At 41.3% G+C, this 25,134-nt stretch overlaps 4 protein-coding genes across 5 annotated transcripts; 2 read left to right on the forward strand and 2 right to left on the reverse strand.

The window, feature by feature from the left end:
• Positions 1-1,080: 1,080 nt before the first annotated feature.
• LOC139289120 (chymotrypsin-like elastase family member 2A) lies at positions 1,081-3,950 on the reverse strand. Its single transcript, XM_070910640.1, has 8 exons — positions 3,905-3,950; positions 3,624-3,712; positions 3,434-3,531; positions 2,883-3,008; positions 2,616-2,752; positions 1,904-2,049; positions 1,575-1,727; positions 1,081-1,166 (listed from the first exon to the last, which is right to left on the reverse strand). The coding sequence occupies exons 1-8, from the start codon at positions 3,939-3,941 to the stop codon at positions 1,149-1,151; spliced, it is 804 nt and encodes a 267-aa protein (XP_070766741.1). The 5' UTR covers positions 3,942-3,950; the 3' UTR covers positions 1,081-1,148.
• Positions 3,951-5,320: 1,370 nt separating this feature from the next.
• On the forward strand, positions 5,321-8,225 carry LOC139289119 (chymotrypsin-like elastase family member 2A). Of its 2 annotated transcripts, none has more exons than XM_070910638.1 (7): positions 5,321-5,360; positions 5,503-5,591; positions 5,835-5,932; positions 6,212-6,334; positions 6,432-6,568; positions 7,060-7,205; positions 8,055-8,225. In XM_070910638.1, exons 1-7 carry the CDS (start codon positions 5,321-5,323, stop codon positions 8,223-8,225), a joined length of 804 nt encoding a protein of 267 aa, XP_070766739.1. The 2 variants fall into 2 exon arrangements, with proteins under 2 accessions (XP_070766739.1, XP_070766740.1); XM_070910639.1 differs by having other exon boundaries at positions 6,215-6,334.
• A 647-nt stretch (positions 8,226-8,872) lies between these two features.
• LOC139288498 (chymotrypsin-like elastase family member 2A) lies at positions 8,873-12,669 on the forward strand. Its single transcript, XM_070909803.1, has 8 exons — positions 8,873-8,912; positions 9,161-9,249; positions 9,545-9,642; positions 10,287-10,409; positions 10,604-10,740; positions 11,983-12,128; positions 12,330-12,482; positions 12,611-12,669. The coding sequence occupies exons 1-8, from the start codon at positions 8,873-8,875 to the stop codon at positions 12,626-12,628; spliced, it is 804 nt and encodes a 267-aa protein (XP_070765904.1). The 3' UTR covers positions 12,629-12,669.
• Positions 12,670-16,139: 3,470 nt separating this feature from the next.
• LOC139289478 (transmembrane protein 51-like) lies at positions 16,140-19,154 on the reverse strand. The gene is made up of 3 exons (XM_070911090.1): positions 19,124-19,154; positions 16,990-17,454; positions 16,140-16,545 (listed from the first exon to the last, which is right to left on the reverse strand). The coding sequence occupies exons 2-3, from the start codon at positions 17,403-17,405 to the stop codon at positions 16,140-16,142; spliced, it is 822 nt and encodes a 273-aa protein (XP_070767191.1). The 5' UTR covers positions 17,406-17,454; positions 19,124-19,154.
• Between the last annotated feature and the right edge of the window lie 5,980 nt (positions 19,155-25,134).

A 25,134-nucleotide genomic window follows, 5' to 3' on the forward strand; every position in this document is an offset into this window, starting at 1 on the left:
GTGTAAACAATATTGCAAAAATCTTGACAAACTGATATGGTTGCGTGGTATATATTATCATATTGCCCACCTCTACTCTTTTTTTTTATCAGATGTTTGTGTTACAGTGTTTTCTGACCTTAACGTCAAATCTTCTCATATCAGGGAAGCCATCAATGGACTGTGACAGGCCGGATTTTGTACATTCTATTTTTAACCCGAGGACCACACGGGGAACTGCAAGGTTTATGCTCTGTCAGTTGGTATCTAATCAGCGGTTACACTCTTCTTAGTCACAGCTACTTTTTCCATGTTTGTTTGTTGTGTTCTACTTTGATATTGTGCAGTGTTATCTCTGACTGTGGCTTGTTTTTGTATTTGAGGTGTTGCAAATGACTGCGACCCGGTGCCCCGAAAACAGATGGATGCACTGATCCTGCAACACAAACAGCTGTTAAATAACTATGGAGCACTGAAACAAGAAGTGAAGGCATCACAGGAAGAAAACAAACAACTGAAGGAGCAACTTCTCAAGGAGGAAAACCCTTAAGTTCGATTCTATACATGACTGCTGTCATCGCATGTTTTCATTATGCTGTTAAATATTGTTAACAGAAGTGCTGTTGAGCTGAATTGGGAAGACCACCTGCCTTTGAAGGTCAAACATGGGTTCACTAACAGATACATTCTTCACTGCTTCATCAGCAAGATATGAAGATATCTGTTTAAGATATTTTTGGGTCATTTGGCCTTCATTATTATTACATACATTACATCCAAATTTCTATTCTTTGGTGAGCCTAAAAAAGCATGTGATGTTTACAGCAGTCAGGGAACATTATCATTTGCAGAAGTGAGACCTTTTGAATGGAGATGATCAATGACTAAACATATGACTATAGATGAAAATCATCCAGCTTGAGTGTTTATTCATTCAATTCATATGAAAAAGTAAACAGTTGACATTGAGATTTTTAATACATGAAAAACATGTAAAGCCATTGTACTGGCTTTAGCAGGTGAGCATTTTTGTGACAGTTGTCTAACCAACACATAAAAATTAATTTCATGTCTGATTAATAAAACACAGAAGACACTGTATTAGCCACTACATTCTTTATTTGATGGTCAAGTGCTGCAACCAGCAATGACATAAACCAATCCACATCTTAGTTCCTGGCCATGGCCTGGAAAAAAGAAAAAAAGAAAGAAAATATTTCAAAATGCTCCACTAGAGGGCACTACAGCACATACACTTCTTCATCACATTTCCACCCTTCTGAGCTACTGAGTTAAAGTTCAAATTAAGTCACTGTGTATTTCATAATTTGTATGATTTCAGTAAATCATTTCTGGATTTTGAAGAAATTGCAGTGGTAGAAATTAAAAATGCAAAAATATTCTTTTCCTCCTTTTGAAAAAACAAATTCTCAGATTTGTGTCTAATATTAAGAGCCGTGTAACAAGCACAGACGAATGGCTGCTCATCAGTAGTTTAAGGGTCTGTAAAGTCAGTACACAGTGAGTTTTAAGGCTATCTGCTTGAGCCAAAAAATTTGGACAAATATTCTTCCATCTAATGCTGTTTCACTTACGTTGTTGATCCAGGAGATGTAGGCGCTGACCCTGGTGAAGACGGAGGGCTTCTTGGGATAGTTGCAGCCCATGCTTGAGCCGAAGCTGACCACACCGTGGACGTCCCAGGAGCCATCGGGGTTCTGACAGTTCAGGGGGCCGCCAGAGTCTCCCTAAAGGTGAACAGAGGCAAATATGACAGGAGATGGCAAATGCTTGAAGAAAATGTACAGTCATAGATCTGAATCGGAATGATGAAATGTAGAGATATGCTTGAGTGTTGAGTAGTTTTACAGGAATTGCTATTAAACATGACATGAGTTTGTAAAATAAAGTGAATCAGACTCACGTTACAGCTAGCCAGCTGTCCGTCTCCTCCAGCACAGACCATGTTGTTGGTGACCAGGCTGCCCCACCAGTCAGACCTGGTGCAGGTGGAGTGGCCGACCACAGGAAGGAAGGCCTGCTGCAGGATGTCGGCAATAGGACCTCCAGCTTTAGAAGATAACAAGGCATTCAGATTCAGGGCTGCAGTCAAGACCACCTTATTCAAGGCCATACTCCAAAACTAGGTCCAGTTTCCATTCAAGAGCAAGTGAAAACCAAGTTTCTTAAAGATCAAAACCTTTTCTAATGATTAACAGAGATTATAGATTATGTCAGTTTGTATGAACTTGTTTCTCTCTAATCAGCACATAGACTTTTTACTCATTCAACGGTGAGATGGTGAGAAAGAGGCTTTAGTGTTGCAAGATGTAAGCTTTCATACTTAGATTAGTGGGAAAAATGCAAAGTCAGCATCCAAAAGTATCTTTAACTGAACAAGTCATAATATCATGAGGCAGCGACAAAACTAAGGCATGATTAAAAACTATCTTAAACTGGATTCAACCACTTCAGCCCTGTTCAGATGAATGGCCAATGACATATCAGTTGATGATTCATCTTTTGAGACCTATGTAACTCCAAAGGTATCTTAAAACTGAGAGGAGAAGGTGGAAAATGTTTCTGCGCTCACACAACGTTCGACAGGAAAACTGATTGTAAGATTAAAGACTCACTCCAGAGACGGCCCCAGCCGGTGACGTAGCAGGGAGCACCGTGAGGCATGATGTCACCGGAGGTGGGAAGACAGGCAGCCATGATGGTGTCAGAAAACATGACGGGAGTCGCCAGCTTGATCAGGGCGATGTCGTTACTAGAGGATGAATGCAAAAACCACATTTAGAAACAGAACGTTAATGAGGGTAAAAGACTTCTAACAAAATAGTCACAGCAGCATAATATATAGTCTATTCTACAAGAGGAAGGGACGTGACTGAGCCCACCGGATCCTGTAGGAGTCCCAGTTCTCGTGGACGATGATCTTGGCGGGGCTGATGGCGATGGAGCCAGCCTCGTTGTTGGTCTTCAGATTGTGTTTTCCCAGGTAGACTCTGTAGGTGCGACTGCTGCTTGGCCACGAAAAAAAGCACACAAACAGTCAGAGTTGCTTTGATCTGGGAAACCAACATACAGTGTTCATTTAGCTCCGAAAGTGTTTAAATTAACACGGCCAGTGTTGACAAAAGTGGGATTACCAATTATTAATATTATGAATATATGTTTTTTATTTCATTGTATAAAAATAAGAATCCTAATAATCAGTGACCAGAGCTCTCTTCAGTTTATAGACTAAACAGCGTTGTCATGTCAACTCTGTACTTATCAGACTGCTAAACTATTTAAGTATAAGTTCAAGTATTTTTAAAAAGGAAATCTAAACTTGTTTTTCCTTCCCTACTTCCTCTCTCACCCCTGCCCTGTCTACCATAGAACTGGCTCTCTGTGCCCTCGTATACCTTCTTGATTTCACATTTCATGAACTTTTTAGCCCCACCTGATGCAGTGAGCAGCAGTGAGGACCCACTGGTTGGAGATCAGGGTGCCACCGCAGGTGTGGTAGAAGTTGCTGCCACTCTTGTACTGCAGAGACACCTGAGGGGAACAAACAACACATGAATCACAGCATATGAATGTTTTATGGCTTTAGGAAATGGACAGAGGACACAGTCTTTAAGTGAAATTACCTGCCAGGGCCAGCTGTTCTCACGGACATCATCTCCACCAACCACCCTGGTGATGGTGGGAGGGTAGGTGGGCAGGCCACACCCGTAGGCTAAGAAACAACAGTACAGAATATGGTGTATCATTTTTTTTCTTTAACAATCAAACATGTTGTGTGCTAAAAAATGCAGTTTTTTTTAGCATAAGTATAAAAATGTGAATCTGTTAAACTACTTCATGTAGAGAGAAAGTGAACAGTTGTATGTAGCAACATCCTGCTGGTCAGAAGAGTATCAGAGCTTACCACCAGCAACAAACAAAGCCAAGATCAGGAACTTCATTGTGACGGTCTTCAGCAGAAGTTCAGGGGGACGTGCTCTTCCTTATATAGAGCTTTAACAGGCCTGATTAAAAACTCAAATGTGTTGCTTAACATTTGCCTCAGAGCAGCCAGGAGAAGTTGGTGGGAAAAATAAATCAACCTTGGAGATAAGCAACCACAGATATCCCTAAATACACCTTATCACTCCAACTCAACCTCTGTGTGAACCTCACAGATGTCTCACAGTGACCCGGGTTGGTCAGGTCTTTTACCTTCAAATAAGTGATGATGTTCACAAAACAGTCCATCTGTGTTGTTCTATCAAAGAAAATACATGTGCTATCCTATTTTTATATATGAACATACACAATGTTCACTTAAAACTCAAGTTAGCAGGCTTTTACCACATAATTCAGTTTCTAGTTGGGCAACAGGAATTCTGCTTTAAATGTATCTTACTGTATCTGCTTGTATATGGACATAAACAATCTCAAAGAACTACAAATATGTAACAAAGAGTGCACTTTTGTCTGTAATGTGATTACATATGGTTGAGACATATAAAACACTTATATTATTAAAATATAATATATTAATAGCAAATAATACAAAACATGAGTAGAAAAAGTAAGAAGTAATAGAATGAAGTCATTATTTTATTATTATTTTATTATAACTTTATAGATGTATAATTAATGTTTTAGCAAAGTTGGAAATTGATGTACAGTACATGAATCATGTAGTATTGCATTTTACCATACTGCCATAAACATTTGTTAGTAGTGTTTGTATTCCTCAGTGGGTACTTGGTTATGAAAAGCATACATGTTTTACCCCCTACAATATGTTTTTTGTAGGATCAATGCAGAGGAATTGCCTTGACATCCACTACATTTAAGAGCTGATATTGCAATCAAACCTCATGAATAGGCTGTGTTTTTATGTAGCAAGGTAAGTGGTCTATTACACTAATAACTAATATCTTTGTACTGCTTAATTGCACTTGAGAAAAAGAGTACAGTCACGGGAAAAATTCAGTGCGTTCATGAGCAATGGAAACTTGCTCTGGAAGTTACTGGAGGAGGCAACACATTTCTTTGTAAAGGAAATCCGAGTAGGGAGGGCCACGTAAGGCTCTTTGTGTCAACTCCAGCTCTTGATGATAAAAGCTAAAAAACCCTTCACTCCACTGACTTGTTCAACAAACAAAGTTCAAAATGATACATAACTGTTGGCCTTGGCCTAGTATTCCTGGCGACTTCTGGCCACGCCGGTGTTAAGTTTTGTTTTGTCAAATGGCAAATTTCCAAGTATTTGATCCAGTTTTAGTAGGTTACATAACATCATGGAAGGTATAAATGTGTCAGATGTTTCACGGCAAACTGTGGAGATACAGACATGATGAAGTTTGTGGTTGTCGCTCTCTTTGTTGCTGGCGGTAAGGATCTTTTACACAGAACACCCTTAAGGTCACCTGTCTGTCTCTATTTCAGCTTTCTCTACAAACTGAATGCAGACTAACAGTTCAGTGTTCACCTGTTCACAGTTTTAAAAGAGTCTGTCTCTGTCTGTCCCCTCAGCCTACGGGTGCGGCCTACCCACCTTCCCCCCTGTGGTGACCAGGGTGGTTGGAGGAGAGGATGTCAGGTCTAACAGCTGGCCCTGGCAGGTAAAGCATGCAGAGTGAGGAGATTCACTCAGAAAACAAGACATCAACTGTCTGACTTCAAGAGAGTAAAGTAAATTATAGGTCTATAGCTATAGCTATAGACATACAGTGCATGTGACAAGTAGAGACTAAAACCGGTAGAGACACAGCTGCATGTGTGCCTGTAAGATGCAGTCTTTTAAGGCAGACACAAAAGAGAAAAAAGAAAAGTTTGAGAAAGTTGTGTTCATATGTATGTTTTAGATTTCCCTGCAGTACAACAGACAGGGCGAATGGAGACACACCTGCGGAGGTACTCTGATCTCTAACCAGTGGGTCCTCACCGCTGCTCACTGTATAAGGTAGGAAACACTGGAGCCCAAAACAATGCATGATAGGAACTCAATGCAGCACTGACACACATCAATCCGTGACATGGACCATACAGTATGGAATATAAATGGAAAATGGAGTATAAAATGTCAATTTGTGAGGTGATTCCAAGAAATCAAAGAATCAAGTGACCAAAAGTAGAATAGCAGTTAATTATATAGGAAAATTATTCAGCAGATTTAATCTTTGAAATGGACGTTTGAGCTAACACATCGCTGCTTCATATTCTTCTCCCTGTCAATGTGCAGCAGTGGCAAGGAGTACAGAGTGGCCATGGGAAAGCACAACCTGATAGAGACAGAGCAGGGTGTTGTGTTCATGGGCACTGCTAACATCGTTGTGCATGAGAAGTGGAACCCCTTGTTCATCCGGTAAAGAGACTTTACTGAAAATCCAAAAGATAAAATCATTTCGGCAATAACAGTTGCAGGTCGTTGATGAATCTAAATGTGTGTGTTTCCTCTCCAGTAATGACATTGCCCTGATCAAGCTGGAGTCCCCTGTCACCTTCTCTGACACCATCATGGCTGCTTGTCTCCCTGCTGCTGGCTTCATCCTCCCCCACAACGAGCCCTGCTACGTCACTGGATGGGGTCGCCTCTACAGTGAGTGCCCAGTCCGCCCTCATCTTGAGACAAAATCAGTTTACTATTTGTATTACTACGTGTAATTGTGGCAGATGGAGATGAGAAAACATTCTTTACTGCAGTTTTAATAAAATATTATACTAACAGTTTCATAGTATTTAGGGTAGTATACAGTATCTTAGTATTTAAGATTTCAATTGATATTCTATAGCTCTTGAGGTGTATATACTACAAACAAACAAAAGTAGTACAATACTTACAGTATCTGACAAAATACTTATGATAAATTATTGAATTACATGCAAAGTCATTTTACTGCAGAGTGGTCTATTATTCTGAAATAAAAGGCATTGCAGTTGTAACTGTTGTATAAGTTTATCAGGATGGATGGACAGCATTTGTTTGCCGAATCCTTTTCTGATGAAACATCGGTCTCGTGGAGGTTGTGTTTCTCACCAGCCTTTTACCTGAGCCGAACTTGAGCTTATATGCGTCTCTCCTCACCACAGCCGGAGGTCCCATCGCTGACATCCTGCAGCAGGCTCTCCTGCCCGTGGTGGACCACGCCACCTGCACCAAGCGTGACTGGTGGGGTCCTCAGGTGAAGAACACCATGGTCTGCGCAGGCGGAGATGGAGTTATGTCCGGTTGCAATGTGAGTCTAAAACAATTAATGACACAAAACGACACGTCATACCGTAGCACCAGTGCTTCCTGACGTCAGTAAACTGGAAACAGCAAGCAACACTCATATTTCCTCCACCTGCAAGTTTGTCGGCACATATATCTTTCATTTCAATATTTATTTTTTAATCACTTCTGTGTACACTTCCAACACAACATTTCACACAATATATAAGAAATGTAATAAAGTCGAGCTGCAACGATTAGTCTTAGTCAATCCTCATAAAATTAATCAGCAACTATTTTTATGGCTTATTAATTGTTTCATTTGTAAGCAAAACTACCAAATATTCACTGGTTCCAGAATCTGAAATGTGAATGTTGGCTGTTTTTTTAGTCTTCTATGTATATATTAAACTTAATATCTTTTGGTTTTGGACTGTTGGTCAGACAGAACAAACAATTTGAATATGTCAACTTAGGCTTTTGGAAATTCTGATCTTTTTTAAAACATTTTCTGACATATTGTGGCCCCAACAATTAATAGAGAACATAATCTGCAGATTGATCAATTATGCCAATAATTGTTACACTTACAAACTCAAAGCTCTGTTCCTGTGCATTTCAATCCTTCAACTCAGATTATTCTTCTGATACTGTATGCTGTTCCCATATATTTTTTGTGACATATATATACATTCAGTATTTCAGAGGAAGAGTGTCAGTTGAAAAGTCTAAAAATGTAAAGCAACGTCTGTGAGGCATCATGAGTCATGCCAGATGTAAACATTAAGTGCGCTGAGTGTCTTTCAAGAACAAGAAGTTACTGTTCGCTGTATAATTTGCACACTGATCATATGTTTTCCGTCACATGAATCAGGGCGACTCCGGCGGCCCTCTGAACTGCCAGAATGCTGCTGGTGCCTGGGAGGTTCACGGCATCGTCAGCTTTGGCTCCGGGCTCAAATGCAATTTACTCAAGAAGCCCACTGTCTTCACCCAAGTCAGCTCCTACATCGACTGGATCAGCGCTGTAAGCTCCTCTCATTAAATCACCTCAGAGAACTGTTGGTTGATTTGTGAATACGGTTTCAAGGAGTTAAGAATCTGGATCAATTAAAAAAAAAAGAACCCATGTGTTATTGCTAAAAAAATGATGCTGCACCAAATCTAACATGTCTCTATCGTCTCTCCCACAGACAATGGTGGCCTATTGAGAAGACAGGTTTTTGGGATCAAAGCCACTTTGTGCACATATGAAATAAATAAAACTGTAAATGAAATAAAAAGTCAAGATTCTGTGTTATTTTATATTTATTACATTTTTTGTTAGCTTTGGATTAGCCATTTCCCAAATACATGCAAAAGCAAGAAAGCATACCTGAATCTGAGGAGTCAGCCTGAATGTTCAGGTATTTGTATTCTGAAAAATATATAACCTATTAACTATTAACTTTGATCAATGATACTTAAATGGCAGAAAAGGATCCAATGTTCCCCAATGGGATAGTGATGGGAAAATCCTGTCACCAGCCACATGCTGTGTCCTCAGTCTCCGCCACTTGTTTGACTTTCTGCATGTGTCAGCCAGGTTTCCCAAGTTGCTCACATACAGTATAAATACAAGCATGTTCTTAACACAACAATTTAGGCACACACACACACACACACACACACACTCAACACACAGCTACAGTCATGAGGAGCCTGGTGGTTCTCACTTTTGTGGTAGCTAGCGGTAAGACAGTTTCAATCTTCTCACTTGTTACTTTAAACTCATTTGCTGTAATATTATGCAGATGATTAGTCCCTTATTAGTCTAAGAACTAATAATCACATTTTGCTTAAATATGAATTGTTACAGCTTCACTGAACTTAGATGTTCTTTCTTGCTATAATTCATCAAAAACTTGCCACAATAAAATGATAACCAACTGTTTTATGCCTAGTCTAAAATCACAATATATATTGCTAACCTCTTCCCAGTTTATGGGTGTGGCCTTCCCACTTTCCCTCCTGTGCTGAGCAGGGTGGTGGCAGGAGAGGACGTCAGGCCTCACAGCTGGCCCTGGCAGGTAAGGTTTGATCTAAAGGGGTAAAAAAAAAAAACATGTTCACTCTGACAACTACGGAAGAGCATGAACACTTCATTTTCATTTTACCACCACAGATAGAAAAAGTGACACCTATTTTTACTACTACTATATTTACTCTCTGAATCTTCTACATTTTAGTAATGTTGAACTTGTGATAATGACCTCTCCTCCAGAGCACACAAAGAGGGACGAGAGATGAGACAGATTTGTAGGATGTTGAGAGTGAAATGTCAACGTGCGGTGAAGCACACTGTCTTCTCTCGGCTCTGCTCAGGTCTCGCTCCAGTCAGACAGCAGTGGGCGCTGGAGTCATGTCTGTGGAGGCAGCCTCATCTCTTCTGAGTGGGTCCTCACTGCTGCACACTGCATCAAGTATGTTTAACTCAAACCGAGGGGAAGGTTGTCAATATAACCCAAATTACAATATAGCGTGTTCTCTTTGAAAGGCTCACAAACTTAGGATGGTAAAGCTTTTGAGGGTTTTTGAACACTGTTGTTTATGGATATAAATATGTATATTAGTGGTTGCACTACGAATAATTGTTAAATGTTATACTTTGTCAAATTGATGATCCAAGGCAGTTTTATGTAATGAAGAACTTTCACTACTGTTCATTATCGATTTATACTCAGTAGTGATTCAATACGCCCATATGAAATGAGCTTTTTCTTTGATTGTTTTAGGAATGAACAGAAGTGAACAGCGTTGTTCTTCTAGGATCAGCAGCAATGCCCACCATGAATGAACGGAGAAAGACAAGGGTGGCATGTAGAGAAGTTCAAAGTTCACAGTAAAGAGAATTTGTAGCAAGAAAAAAACTTTGCTCACAAAAAGTAGGAGATTGCTTTAAAGCCAGTTAAAGACCCAAAACAACCATGCATTACTTCTACAGGACTACTAGCATTTGCAATCCACCATCAGCTTATTCACAGTTTTGTACACGCATGCAGAAAAGTCAATACTACTCTCTAACCCTCCTCCCCACGGAAACACTGCGTCATCTGCCATCCCACAGTGACCGCTACAACTACAGAGTGGAGTTGGGTAAACACAGCCTGAGGGCGAGTGAGGAGGGCTCGACTGCACGGAGGGCGGCTACAATCATCACTCATGAGGACTACAACATCCTGCTCAGCCGGTAACAGCAACAGCCGCCCACACACAGCTCAATGTGACCTCATGAGTCAAAGTGAAGAGCATGGCCACCACGTGTAAGCAGTGATTTTTTTCTTGAAATGAGGAAGATGATGCAGCAAAACATTAACATGGCATAAACCATGTTTTGTTGTCATTCCTTCCTAAATGTTGGTGTATTGTTTTGCCTTTTTGCAGCAACGACATCGCCCTGATCAAGCTGTCCTCCCCCGTCACCTTCTCTGACACCACCATGCCCGCCTGCCTGCCAGACCGGGGCGTCGTCCTGACCCACGGCGCTCCTTGCTATGTCACCGGCTGGGGTCGACTCTCCAGTGAGTGATTAAACCTCAGCAGAATGAATCACTGTGGATCTGCATTACAAATTTCCACCTTGGGCTTACTGCCTGCTTAATGGTGTCTAGTCAGTGTCTGTGCACCTGTCAGTCAGTTTAGGTAAAATATTGAGGTCAAAGCGGAGAATATTTCACAACCATTAATTGGTCAGAAAAATGTGACAAGCAGAGCTCAGATCTAACTGCATCTAGACTAGGGATTAATTTCCTACTGCAGCGACCATTTATCAATCTATGATTATCTTTTGACATAAAACACAAACCATGCTTTTTATTAGCTTTAATATTAGGTTTAGCTTACTTAATTTTGCTCAGCTTACTGCCTTTGGCACAGATCAGATAGAAAGCATGGTTTGCAACCCTCTTATTAGTCAAACATATATACATTTGTGATTGTCCTGTGAGCTTCCTGCCTTACTGGAATTTGAGGTCCTTCACACGCTTGCATTGGACCGTGTTTAACCCATAAGAACCCAGACCCATTTCCCCTCAAAGGAAAATTATGGGGAATACACCACAGACCAAGTGGACCACATTGAAGACATTTCTGATGTGTTTTTTTTATACTACCTCTTAATGTCAAAGATCTGTGATGGTACATATACATTACATAGGGCGTTTATGGTAAATTTACTTGTTTTATTGTTTTATATTAATTTGTTCAAGAAATATGGTCAGAACAGGTTGACTGTATACAGGACACACTATTAAAGCATTAGAATCGTTAAATGGGTTTTAACTTACCTTCAGTATCAAAATACAGGCTTTTTGAAATTAGTTGCTTCCTTCACTTGTGTTTACATGTCACACCACCTGACCTGTCACAGTCACATGACTGTGACATGACCACCACACCAGGATGTTTCGTATATGTCGCTTAGGGACTTAATGAGTTAAGATCAAGCACAAAGCTGTATAAGGAAGATTCTGGGGCCTTTGAAGTGTGTGTTACACTGGTGTCACCATGGGTTCTTATGGGTTAAGCTCAGTTAGAAGCTGCAACAGAGGGGAGACATTTTAACAGGGTTTGGGTTGAAAAACAGTGAATGCAGACATCATTAGTGTTAGTACTAAATGCCACCCTCTCACTCTCTACCCTTGACGCCATCTGTAACAGCAAAAATGATCTCCATGCAGCACCCCACCTGTCGCACCGTGTGAACTTCCCTCAAAAGCAAAATCTTCTTTCTTACCTGAGTTAAGCGCGTTTCTTCCCCACAGCCAGCGGACCTCTGGCTGACATCCTGCAGCAGGTTCTCCTGCCAGTGGTTGGCAACGACACCTGCTCACAGCCCGACTGGTGGAGCGTCTTGGCAACAGACAAGATGGTCTGTGCCGGAGGTGACGGCATCACCGCTGGGTGTAATGTGAGTTCACACAAGAGAGGGTCAGTTTTACCTGTAAGATTTCCATTTAGCACAGTATAAAAGGTTCCATGAAGATTCAAGGAAAGGAGATTTACTTTGAAACAGGAAAATTCAGCATGACAAAGTGATTGCTGGTAACCATACCTCCTTAGTGACTGCACATAAGCTGCGAGCCAACAGTGTGTGTGTCCTGACCTACAGGGAGACTCTGGTGGACCTCTGAATTGCCAGAACCCTGATGGCTCCTGGGACGTCCACGGCGTGGTGAGCTTTGGTTCTGGCCAGGGCTGCAACATCCTCCAGAAGCCTACTGTCTTTACACAAGTCAGCTCCTACACCGAGTGGATCAACACAGTGAGGAACATTTTCATATTTGTGATTACCTTGCCAGCATAAACAATGTATCCTGAAGCAAACAAAAGCCTCGGCTTTCAAAAACAGGAAGTGCATTATAATTGTGTTTTCTACTGTTTACTCTGCAGGTTATGACCAGCTACTGAAGAAGCTATTAAAGTGCTTTTTGTCAGCAATAAGAACAACTATGATGTATAATGTGTTGTCTCATTTGTTTTTTACTGCCAAGTAAAAAGGAAGATGCTGTTTATCAGTGCAAACAAGTGGCATGCAGAGCCATTACAAGTTAATGTAAAGTACTATCCATGTCCTGGACACATAAAACCTAGAAGCTGTTTCTTAACTTGGTCATGCAGGGCTTTAATAATTAGATAGCATCCAGATGTTTCTCTCACCTTCAGCTTTCAATACAGTAGCTGCTTATTAACTAAGAATTGGTGAACAGTAACAAAGTTGGATGTTAAAATGATCAGGGGGTTATGGCATATCAGTCAACATGGAACTATACTCACAATTTTTCAGTAATCAATCTTAAACATTGGGCTAATTTACAAATACTTCCTTTTATTTCTCATAAAATATCCATGAGATACATTTGTTTTCACTCTTCAGAAACAAATAGAAAAAGAGTTATCATAGAAAAGCACATTTTCACAGTACATATAAAAGAAATATGGATTTAAGTAATAAAAAAAAGCAATAATAATAAATGAGACTGACAACAAACAGCAAGTTTCAGGCACTAAGTAAAACAGAAAGTGACTGCTAAATCAAAAAACACTCAATGTAAAACATTCTGACTACATAGTAATAAAACCCATCATGTAGTTAACTGGTCCTTGGCAAGTGAGGTACACTGACTGTATGACTGGAGTCTGCAGTACTGAACATGACAAAAAATAAAGACTCAATACACTGCATGGCAAGTTTCAAAAAACACATTGGGGAAGTGTAGAAGAAGCTGTTGTGAATTCCAATGACAAACCTGAAGTGACTCAATGACCTTTGTTGCTTTTTTGCTTGACAGAAACCCTGGCAATATATAATATGACCAGCTGACAACGACTGAGTAGCTTTTCTGCATTAACTAGACTTGAGTTTTACTCAAACACAGTGTAGAACTGGGTGATGAAGTCATTAATGAAAGGTGCCTTTTGTCCCACAAAACAAAAGAGGAAAAAAATCTTAGCTGTGCAACTTCACAAAACTTTTAACATTTAATTGAATGACTGATAAATCCTTCAGCTGTTCATATTTAAACAAATCTAACCGGAAGAAGAAAGGAGAGTTTGTTGACAAGTATTGATAAAATAGTGTATGATGATGGAAGTCGAACCATTTCCCTGAACAGAGCTCAGAGCTGTCTTTCCTCTCTTTCTGCTCATTCTCTGCGTACGTCAAAGTGAATACAGGGCTACAAGCAAGCTGTGGTTAGAGGAATGGTGATGAGCAAGCGAGTGAGCAACAGTTGCTGTTATTATGGCGCAGCTGCGCAGTCAAAGAGTCTTTCTGTTGGTCATCTCGAGGACAAAAACAAGCCCAGAGAGGAGCGGACTACACTACTGCCTTCACAGCTCTAATAGTGTTCACCATGGCTACAGGGAAAAGGCTTTCAGCTATTCACCATCATGTCCTCACGTACTTCCTACTCTACCCGCTGTTTGCAAGTGGAAAAGCAACAATGCATTGGAGGAGCAACATTAGAGCTCAGGTTCAGTAGTACAATGGCTTTTGAAATGTTTTAGGAAGAGCAGCAGTGTTCTGAACACCAAGGCACTTAACTGTATTTCAGTGTGTACCACTGGAGGGCAAACTCAGAGCTGTAGTCAGTTAGCATTACCAACCTCCTTCAAGACTCCATGAAATGAGACCTTCAACTTCCTAGAAAATGGTTTCTTCCTAGGGAGTAATTTCTCTTAAAAAGTAACCTTAATGGCGACCATAGGTGCTGCACAATTAAGTGTAAATAGAAATTTCAGCCATTGAATCAACAACAGCCCCCCTCCCATTCTCTCTTTCTGGTTGAGTACATGCTGCCTGCCTCGCACAAAGCATCAGTATGAGCCAAAGTAAACAAGTTCATAGTGAGGAGAGTTTAGCATTTGGCAAGCTAAAGCTAAAGACACAGCTATTTTTCTCCAGAGTTGGTGGAATCCAAACCACAGGGAAAAAGCAAGTGAAATTTGGACTTTTTTTTATCAGTTAGCCAGAAATACGATTCCAACAGCATGCTAATTTCATTCTGTACGGTTAGGGTTGCTAGGCAGACGTTTGCTAACTCGTTAGCCACGAAAAACTGATCAGCTAATGGCATATTAGGACTGTGTTTCTAAATGCAGCAATTTACTGATTCTGGACCATATCCTGCTCAGTAGAGAAATACAGTAAAGTCGGACCCCATTTTCAAGCTAGCCTCCGTTCCACCAGCTTTGGCCAGACCATTCTGTACTGTACAATTTCCCCCCGGGATCAATAAAGTATTTCTGATTCTGATTCTGATTCACTGTACATGGTTTCATTTATTTGTCTTTCTAAAAAGAAACATAAAACTAAAGTTTTCTCTTCTGTTAAATGAATACACGGCTGTACTGGATGGTAACATTCGAGGGTATTGATATTACAACTAAGATAAAACAACTGATATTTTGTTAGCAACTACATTTCCCATTAGGTTTTGGTCGAGGGCCTATGGCTAAGAGTCATGGGAGCTGTAGCTGATAAATGCTAAGGCTTCGTTTTATATTGGTTAAAAATACTTCTTAAAATGTTGCTGTCCAGTAGATCTTAGAAAATGTACAGAAAACCCCAGTACCATGTTTCAGCTTTTCAGAGACAAATAAAGATAACCCTCTGAACCAAAACCTAGTGAAACACAAGTTTACATAGGAGTGGGACGGGACTCTGGCTGTGTATAGAGCACAGTAGACTCTCTCCAACACCAATAAACATTTATCAAAATTGTCTCCCATTTCCTGCAAAGCTCTAGAGGACCAGGAGAGACAACACTGTTGATAATGAGGAATAATGATAACGTGTAGCATACCACATCAGGTCGAGCCGGCTGACTACACACCATGCTCAGTCACTCACCGCCGAGCCTACATTTGGTAAACCGCTGGCAGTAGTAATCCAAAGCCCTCAAGGATGAAACGTGGCAGCTACTTCACAAAATGACTGCCCTGCACATATCTATTTAAGTGTGCGCACAAATCCTCACTATAACCACTCACTGATGTCCTATGATCTCTTACACCATCACCTCATGAGTACGGAGTCGGAGGCCAGTTACATAAAGATAATGCATAAACGGAAAACTGCATTTGGTGTGTGATTTTAGCCCATTGTGCTGGCGTGTGACAGAATATGTCACAGTCAGGAAGGATCCAGTAACTATTCATCAATATCTCTTTCAGAGGTCCAGTGAGATCCAAAATAAAAGAGGTTTCTCTGTTCAGTGCTTTGGAGTGATGTGGCACGAATGATGAATTTGAACAGATACTGTATTTTATAACAAAGTGCAACATAGTACATTCTGCAAAGAGGAGCCACCTTCAAGTCTTGGCCTTACACGGCAGATCCAGATCCAGATCCACAGAAGATGATCATGGAGGATTCCAGGAATTTCAGTAGATTGTTTTAAACACAATCAGCTTGATCTTAAATTGGAGGCACTTTATCCTCATACTGCGGCGGCGGAGTAAGGGGTTCTATACTCATTCCAGCTGCTGGCTGAGAGTTATCAACGTTCCTCATGTGTAGCTTCTCTGATTTAATCCTGCGGATCTTGATAGGAAGCAGCTTGCGACTATTTTTCCCAGGTTTGCGATTTGATGCGGTAGCAGCCGCAGCGGGAGCACTGGAGGCCGGAGCAGGCTGTGATCCGGTAGTCGTGACCTCTGACCCCTCAAATTCATACTGCACACCATCCACTTGGACCAGGTCATCATAGGAAGGTAGCTGGGATGTGCTTGGGCGAAGGTTGCTCTGACGGACAGGGTACTGGCCACTGCATACTGCCTCTTCATAGGTGGGTACAGCATAACGCTGGGCTTGTTCCTCAGCGCTGTAGATATTTATAGAAACATACAGATCAGATGTGAATGACACACATGAATCATTATGCGTACATTGCCAGGTCCTGTACTAACAAGTAGGGGATAATATATGATCAATATATTATTATTCTCAAAAGTGTTTTGCATGTTTTAGCACAAAAAGAATGCCAGACATGGTTTTCAGTATCATGTATATCAAGTAATTTTGTCCAACCGTGAAAAGCAGTGTAAACTTTCAGGAACATTTTTGAGAAGACAAAATAATGTTCAAAATAAATAAGACAAATCCACAAGCAAAATTTTCTCAAATGTGCAAGATTGGTAGTTTATGTGGTCAAATCTGTTTTCTGCTCACAGACATAACAACAGCCGAAAAGTCATCTTGGGGGAAAAAAAGATTTATTCCTAAAGGTCCAAATGTTGTTCAGCCAGAAAGCTATGATATGACTCACGTTTCTCTTTCCTCCTGCTCCCTTGCTGCCACTCCTCCGCGGTTCTGGGCCTCCTGGAGTCTCAGCTGCTCCCGCTGTTTGTTCCTCATTCCCAGACACAAGGAGAGCAGCAGCATGACCACCCCAGACCCCACCAAGACAAAGGCCACGGAAGAGGCTTTATTCTTCCTGCTACCAGTATCACCATGTCCTCCAGAACTGCTGCTATTACCGACCGTGTCTGCAGGTACGACGCTCCACACAATCATCACAATGCCGAGGGCAACAAGCCCAACCCCCAGAGCACATAGTGCATACTGGGAACCTGAGTTTCCACTGTTTTCACTGCCGCTACTGTTGTTGTTGTTGTTATTGTTGTTGCTGCCAGTGCCTCCTCTGCCAGTGGGGCTTGATGGTCCATCCACACTAGAACGCATCTTCTCAGTCCCTAAACTTCAGTCAGACCAGCTCCAGTGAGGTCAAAAACTGTAAAAAGAAAGGCATGTGAGGTCAGACACAAACTGAGAAATTTAAAACCAACATAACATACCACAGAATGTAACAGAAAACAAACAAAACAAACATTCATCTGCAAAAAGACACAGAATATCCCCCTAACTCTTATGAGGTGGTATGGCTCTCACCAGTCCTGTTAAGCAATAAACGTCATCTGTGAAAGTATTACTAAACATATTGCTGCCGCTAAGAGATTTGAGAGTCCGAGCCCATTTTTCAGCGACAGCACATAAAATTCACTGACATAAGAATACCTTCGCGGAGGCTTCCATGAATGGGTGTGTTGCACGGTAAAAATTTACAGCAGACTCCTTTCAAAGTTACCCATTGTCAACATTACGAGGGTAGATAAGGACAGCTATGGCCACTGTAAAAGAAATATTACAATATACAGGTTTGCTATTACCTTCTTCTTCCCTTTTCCATCTTTTAAATCTATCATATTGATCATTACGTCTGTAAATCCAAAACCAAACATTAAAGGCAACATTATTAGCTTAGCATTCATTTAACTGTTGTACACAGTGAAATGCTTCTCTGAAATGCAATGAGCATGACCAATGAGCACACTTGCACATGCACCGCATACTTAGAACATGCCATTGATCACAAGGCCACCCTGCAGTATTACTTTCTTTTTCATTTTTGCTAGATCAGAGAGTAGAGGAGGTCTGCCGGGAACTATAAAGGAACTCGAACAAGAAGAAGTCCAAGAAATTAAGTATCTATACATAAACTCTGTGACTATTCAAGAATGTCATCATGAAGTACTCATACCAGAGATCCTTGGGTATACCAACGTAGTGTGTTAGTGTGTAGTCTGCAAACAGGCCCAGACATGCTGGGAGAGAAGTGTGGGGGGGGCAGTCTAAAGTAGGAATACCATCTCACTAAAGAATGCATGGCATGAGGCTGAAGTATGGTCACAAAATAACCATATCACACAAACTAGCCTGTCAGCCTACACACACACACACACACACACACACACACACACACACACAATCACCCACAAGCCTGTTACAGTTGTGCAATCCAGAGGTGCAAAGGGACATGTATGTGGAGATGTCACATGGGACGTGTGTGTGGGGCTGGTTACAGTCCATCCTAAAGGTTACGTTTGACCACAGGACTTGGTTTTTACAGTGAAGTCCTGCTCATAAAAACCTGAGCCCTGTACATGTAATCAGTGTGTGTGTGTGTGTGTGTGTGTGTGTGTGTGATCATTTCATCAGGAAACTCCACTTCAACAACAAATAGTTCAGCCTCTGTAGCCAGCTGTTCACACACGCCTCCAAAATGACTCTTTTTTACTCTTTACATACCCCGGGTCAGATGTTAGGCTGATGCTATTTGGTTGTCTAAGTGTAGGCGTCGACCCTGTTTGGCCATTCATATTTCATATTAGGCCCTGAACGTCTTTTACCGTTGTTTCGCCAACACGTAACGTTACTGTCCGTTAAAACACTGAGCGCGCTGCTTACGTCGTTGACCACAGCAGGAGACGTAAATGCAGCGCAACAAAACTTTCCGGCAGTGAAACCTTTCGACACTTCATTGGCTGTTGAGTAACTTTTAGTAACATTTCAGAGACACAAATGAATAATTCGGCGAACGACCGCATCGGCTTTACACTCACCTCCGCATCGTCTGACAATGAGCGACTCTTCGCTTCTTCGTCTTCTTCGTCTTCTTCTTCTTCTTCTCCTCAAAGTGAGAGGTGTGCGGTTTATTTTCAAACTCCGGGCGACAGTGACAGCAGTTTGTGTGGCATAATTTGGTGACAAACGGTGTTTACGGGTGAGGAACTTTCTTCTGAGACGGATGGGCCCGGACAGAGAGGGAGGGAGGGAGGGAGGGGTCTCCGCGCTACACTTCCAGTTTCATTAACCCTCCCTCGCTCGGGGTTGTTGCCACATGGAGAAAAAGTAGCCTACATTGTGTTGGATAATATGTTTGGTGTTTTAATTCTGTTTATGTGGCTACAGTCCAGCTTTCTTCAGCTACCTAAGCTAGTACTGCTCTTTACACACGCTGGGTGATTTGCAGTGAGTTTGACTCTCTTGTGCTGGCCCCTTTATTTGTTCTGCGGTGTAAACTGCCGGGAAAATAGCCTTTGTAATGTCTCATGACGATGAAACCAGCGGACAACGCTTGTTCGTAAATATCTAAACATTTCCCAGGAACCTCCCTGGAAACAACTATGTAATGTGGCTGTGAATTAGAGACAGTATTAAGCACACGTCCAGTTAAATGATTCCCATTGCAAAGCTGGTGTAACCAAAAGAAGCTTTAGTCAGAGCACAGCAGGTCTGCTGGACATACAGGGAGCAGTTTTCAGTGGCAGATTAATATTTACTTGGGTTTAAAAGAAAATCAACAAGTGCTTTTAAACTCAACACAAGTAACAACAATGTCCATCCACACTACACCCACATCCGTTCTGCTCAAGTGTCCCAGTCATTATTAATTTTGCCGAAAATGTCACATGAAAAGGCCCATTGAAAGTCTCTTCTGATTTAAATGCAGTGAACACACTCAAAACGCTGCTAGAAGTGGTGTGCTGTATGCAGTTGTGTGAGGTGTTTTCTGTTAGCCCCATAATTTTGCCGGCAGAATCATTTGCCGTCTCTACTAGAAGACAAGGTGCCCTGTGTTTTCCAAGTTGACACATGATGTAGTCATCACAGATCGTCTTTGGTGAGGCAATACTTACAGAGAGGAAATGTTTGGTTATGAACAGAGTTATGTAATGAACTGAATGAAAATCCTAGAGTGGAATTTTTTTTTGTGTGTGGACTTAAATATTTAAGGAACTGACCTGAACAAATATGTAAACTTTGTTTATTGTGTGTGACAACTATACAATCAGACACCCGCCCTTAAGATACTAAAAAGGAGTGCTGCACACCAATGATTCTCAAAGTGAGGTTTGAGGACCAACAGCGGTCATTGAAAGGGTTCGAAGAGGTCTTGAGAAAACTCACTTGGAGAATTGATAACAGGAACTTTCACTATACTGCTATTATATATCTTCACCACAGTTAGACAGATTTGCATGAATCTCTTTTGACAACAGAGAAAAAAATTGCACAATAAACCAATGACGTTTTTGATGTCCATGGAAATATATGTGACCCTCTGTCATGAATAATAACTGTTATCATCAACTAAGACTAAAACTCACTGACTCACTGTTTACTCAATTACTTCCCTCTGCAGTAAACACTGCAACACAAGTCAATCAGTTTCACATCCGTCTTATGTGGTCTGATTTTGACTTCCTCTTTGTAAATTTACCACCTACTTGCCGTCACTCCTGTTGAGCCCTTTGGATTGAACCAACTACGAGGACTGACCCTGCAGACACTCGCATTACACCGATGGTCTTCCATCATGCATTTAGACAACTCAGTACAGACGACTGTGCGTTTGTGCTTTTATTTATCTCGTTTACCTGGTGGAAGTTAACCAAGGCAGAAAAAAGGGCTCCACTTGACTCCACCTCCTCGTCTCTGTGTCTCTGTGTATCGGCCAGAACGAGAACTATTCTACAATAATGATAAAACCAGTCCCAACTCTGGCCACTCGCTGTATTGTTCCTTTTGAGTGAGGCAACCCTGTTGTTCTGGGCTCTGGGGAGGTTTTCTTCCTCCTAAGCTTTTGTCTGGTTTTACCACACACACACACACACGCACATACACATGCACACATAATACCTCAGTGAACAAGCCATGAATACATCTGGAGGCCTGGTTTGAACTCCCACTGTCAGCCTGTAATCAAATTAAATGATATGTCAGCAGCTACAAAGAAAAAATGTGACAATATAAATATAGATAACCTTGATTTACATGGCCTCATAGCCTTGAGTGTAGTAAATGAACTTGATATGATATGCGGCATCAGCTACCTCAATCAATATTCCTCACAGTGCACCTTTCCCTACAAATAAAACCACATCACTCAAATATAATAACCACTGTCTTGATTTTGTTGTCGCAATCCAACTTGCAAACTCATTCACATCCACTGACGTGTAGTTGTTGATCTTGGTTTTATGGCTGCTACATGAGCATGTAATTACATTTGTCCACTGAGTGCCTCCCAAGTAGTTCAATTCATTTATCGGGTGGAACTTCACCTGACACGCCTTCCCTCCTCATGCCTCTGATATCCCAGAGTACAAAGGGGCATCATGTAATGATTTCCCCAATCGTGGGTGGATTACCAGAAAGGTTTTAATTGCGGTACCGTTGCTAGCCAAGGGGTAGCTGTCTCATCTGATGCTGTGTCATCCTTAGCTTGCCACAGTGATCGAGCCAGCATGAGTAAGAGCAGGAAGTTGCACCACGATGTAATGCGTCTAAACAGAGACATGAGTTAACATGTCCAACAGAGAGCAAAGAAAGGAGAGATAACTGGACTGAATCACCAAAAGACTAATACTGAGAAATCAGTCAGTATTAGCACACAAAGGTAATCACTGAGTTTGGTATAGACCCTCATTTCCATAACAGTGGAAGCAGTGAACCACACACATTTCCTCATGCAAATGAGTTCAGTAAGGAGGCTTGTTTCTCTCACATTTGCTCTTTAATTCGGTGAGTTAAACGGTGAATTTCTACAATCTAATTCACACCCAGTTGTTATAAATTTCGTCTCCATCATTTCTTCTTTCTCACGCTGTCAAAGCTCCTCTCATTTACAAATTTGAGAGGAACCTGACAGACAGAGAACCCTTATATATTATCTGGTTATAAAGTTGTTATGGCTAACATGTTACCGAACAGTTGCCTATTTAAAAATCCAGCAGAGGCGGTGCTTTCATTTAGTGTTTCTGGCCACCTGATGAATTGAAGTAAAATATTCCATCTCTTTCTGGCTCTGATTTGGCCTCCATGAACTCTCTTTAGCAGCTTGATGTGTGACTTTCTTTACCAGCTAGTTGATAACCTTGTTGTTTGGTGCTGGACAGGTAGCCTACAGTAGGTTTACCTGAGCTTTTTTTTGACAACAGGGTTGTTGAGCGCTGTAGCACTGAACAGTACAGCAAATTTGCATATGGAAAACCAAAACAGTGAACTAAAAGAGGCTAAAAAGCTTCGTAGAGCTGCAGAGTTTGTAATTGTGAGCAATCCCTTTCACATTATGTATTAATTTCATTCATTGTTACTGTGAACAAATATTGAGAAGTGGAGATTTGCATTTAGTTGTGACTCTGTTTTTAAGACAGTGTTGCACAATCCTCTTGCTCATCTGGGTTTTTTTTTTGTTTTGCTAATAGAATCTAATCCCAAAACCTCCCTCTGTAGTTGTCTCAGTTCATAAGAAATAATCAGATTCTTTTAAAATGGATTTTTATTCAACTTTCTGCTGAACATGGCCGCAACAGGACAATCAAAATGTGAGATGTCATCTTTATTTCATTAAAAGGAACTTTCATTTTCACATATATGCATCATCACACGTTTTAGCCCTCAGGCTTCCATGGACATACAGCTCTGCAGTCATCTTTTGTTGCCGTTGTTCAAATATTTTTTCCATGTTTACTGCACAGTATAAAACATCAGAAGAGGGTGCTACATTTGTTCAGACACAACTGTGTAAATGTGCAAGATGAAAAATGACTATCGAACAGAACCTCTACAATTTAAAATTCAATTCAAGTTTTTTTTTTTTTTGTCCATTGTGTCCTCAGCTACACTGACAAGGCATCACAAACAGCAGAATTGAATGAAACAAGAACAATTTACACTGATATTTCATTTTGTCATTAAGTACCCTGTATTATACAAACAGCCTTTTTTTCTTTCTAATCACATTTCCCTCAGAGAAACAGACAGTCTGTCAAATAGCAACTAGTCAACAAAAACAAATTGCCAAGTCACATCCCGGTTCACAAAGAACCATTTACACACAAACAAATAGAAAAATAATGATTTAGCTTGAATCATTCATCTCTGGATTCTGGCACTGGGGAAAGGAAAATTACCGCCCTCAAAAACATTAAAATACCACCTGCCCACAATGAGTCTTAAAAAGTTTTTCTTAAACCAGGAAACTTGTAAAAAAGAATCCTGTCCTGTTTAAAAAGTGCAATCTGTCTTGTAAAGGCTCATCTTTAGAAAAAAAACCCCAACCATCCCATGTTCAGGTGCGCATGGAAGACAAATGTCCATGAAGTAGATTTAGCTGTGATGAAGCTGATGTCTGGTGGTGTTTGTCTCTCACTCTGGTGACCTCACACGTTGGTGACCTCGATGCTGGTGTAACCGCGGATCGGGCTTCCCTCGGCTCTGGGCGGAGTCTGGTCTCGAACCTCCCGAGGCAGGGAGCCGTAGCTGCTATGACAACTCAAGTCCCGCCCACTGCGTGCTTTGGGGCTGAACCCTGTTGGAGGCTGGAACAGAAACACAGATACACTCAAACAAGGCTTTCCCCCCTGTTTACTTGGTGCTACTGATGACAAGAATCATCACGGGGGGAATGTTGTATTCAGCCTGCTTCAATACAGGTTGTCTTGTCTGCACCGTATTTACAGTCTCATTAATGTGGTACACCTGCTGTGTCAAATCTATAAAATCTATACTGTGTAACATCCTTCTAATGTCTTGTAATGTGTTAGCACTACGAGTGTTTGCAAAGTAAAAGTGGCTGAGCCTGATTTTTATTCTTCTGTCTAAAATCGAAAAGAAAAAAAAACAAACTAAGAACGTTTCCAGTATAGTCATTTTTTTCTCACCTTGACAGCCCTCCTCCTCAGCGAGCCTTCGTCGTCAGTGTTTCGGCCGGTAGAGCTGGGCGGTCTCCCCAGGGAGTTCTGGCGAAGGAGGGTTGGTGGGGTCCCCAGGCCTAGACGCTCGTAGTCCTGCTTGGCATCCGTCCTGCAGGGAACGTGGGAAGGAGCAGAGTGTTGGGGACGGCCTCAAACAGCATTTAAAAGACACTAGAATGCAACTTTGCACAACATTTACAGACAAATACAACATATATTATCAGAGATTGTCACGTTCAGGTTAATCTAATCTCCTTACACATAACTAGAGGTTACAGTAAGTGGGACTACAGTGGGGTCTGTCTTGGCGTCTCTGTGTGAATGTCTCTCACCTGGCCAGGCCAATCAGGGTTTTCATCTCCTCAACAAGGTGTCGGCGAACCATGTGCTTGCCGCTGGGGATCCCCAGTGCTGTTGCCATGGTGTCAGTGTTAAAAGTGGGGTCAAGCACCATGACAGCACCATGAACTCCACTGTTTAGAAGGCTTTCCGCGAACTCCTGGACAGGTGGGTGGAGGGAAGAAGGCCAATGACATTCATAACATCAAATCTAAAAAAATCTCCGATAATGCTGTAACACTGTGGCCATCACTGGTTAAAGGAAAATGATGTTAAATTTTGCCTCTAGACAAAGAACATATTGATTCATTTATTGATATCAGTATAAATTTTCACTTTCTGAGGATATTAACAGGATGTCAGTCCAGACGGCCTTATCTCTACACACCCTGAATGTGGTCATGCCTCATAATGGAAACATGTTTTCCTATGCCAAGACAGAGGACAATGTTGACTAGGGATATTCATATTGCAGCATCACCATAGAGGCTGTAATCTGAAAGGCTTTGTAATCAACAAGTAGCAGCTTAGAA

Source organism: Enoplosus armatus, chromosome 8 (genome assembly GCF_043641665.1).
Source record: "Enoplosus armatus isolate fEnoArm2 chromosome 8, fEnoArm2.hap1, whole genome shotgun sequence".
In the NCBI taxonomy this organism is placed as follows: Eukaryota; Metazoa; Chordata; class Actinopteri; order Centrarchiformes; family Enoplosidae; genus Enoplosus; species Enoplosus armatus.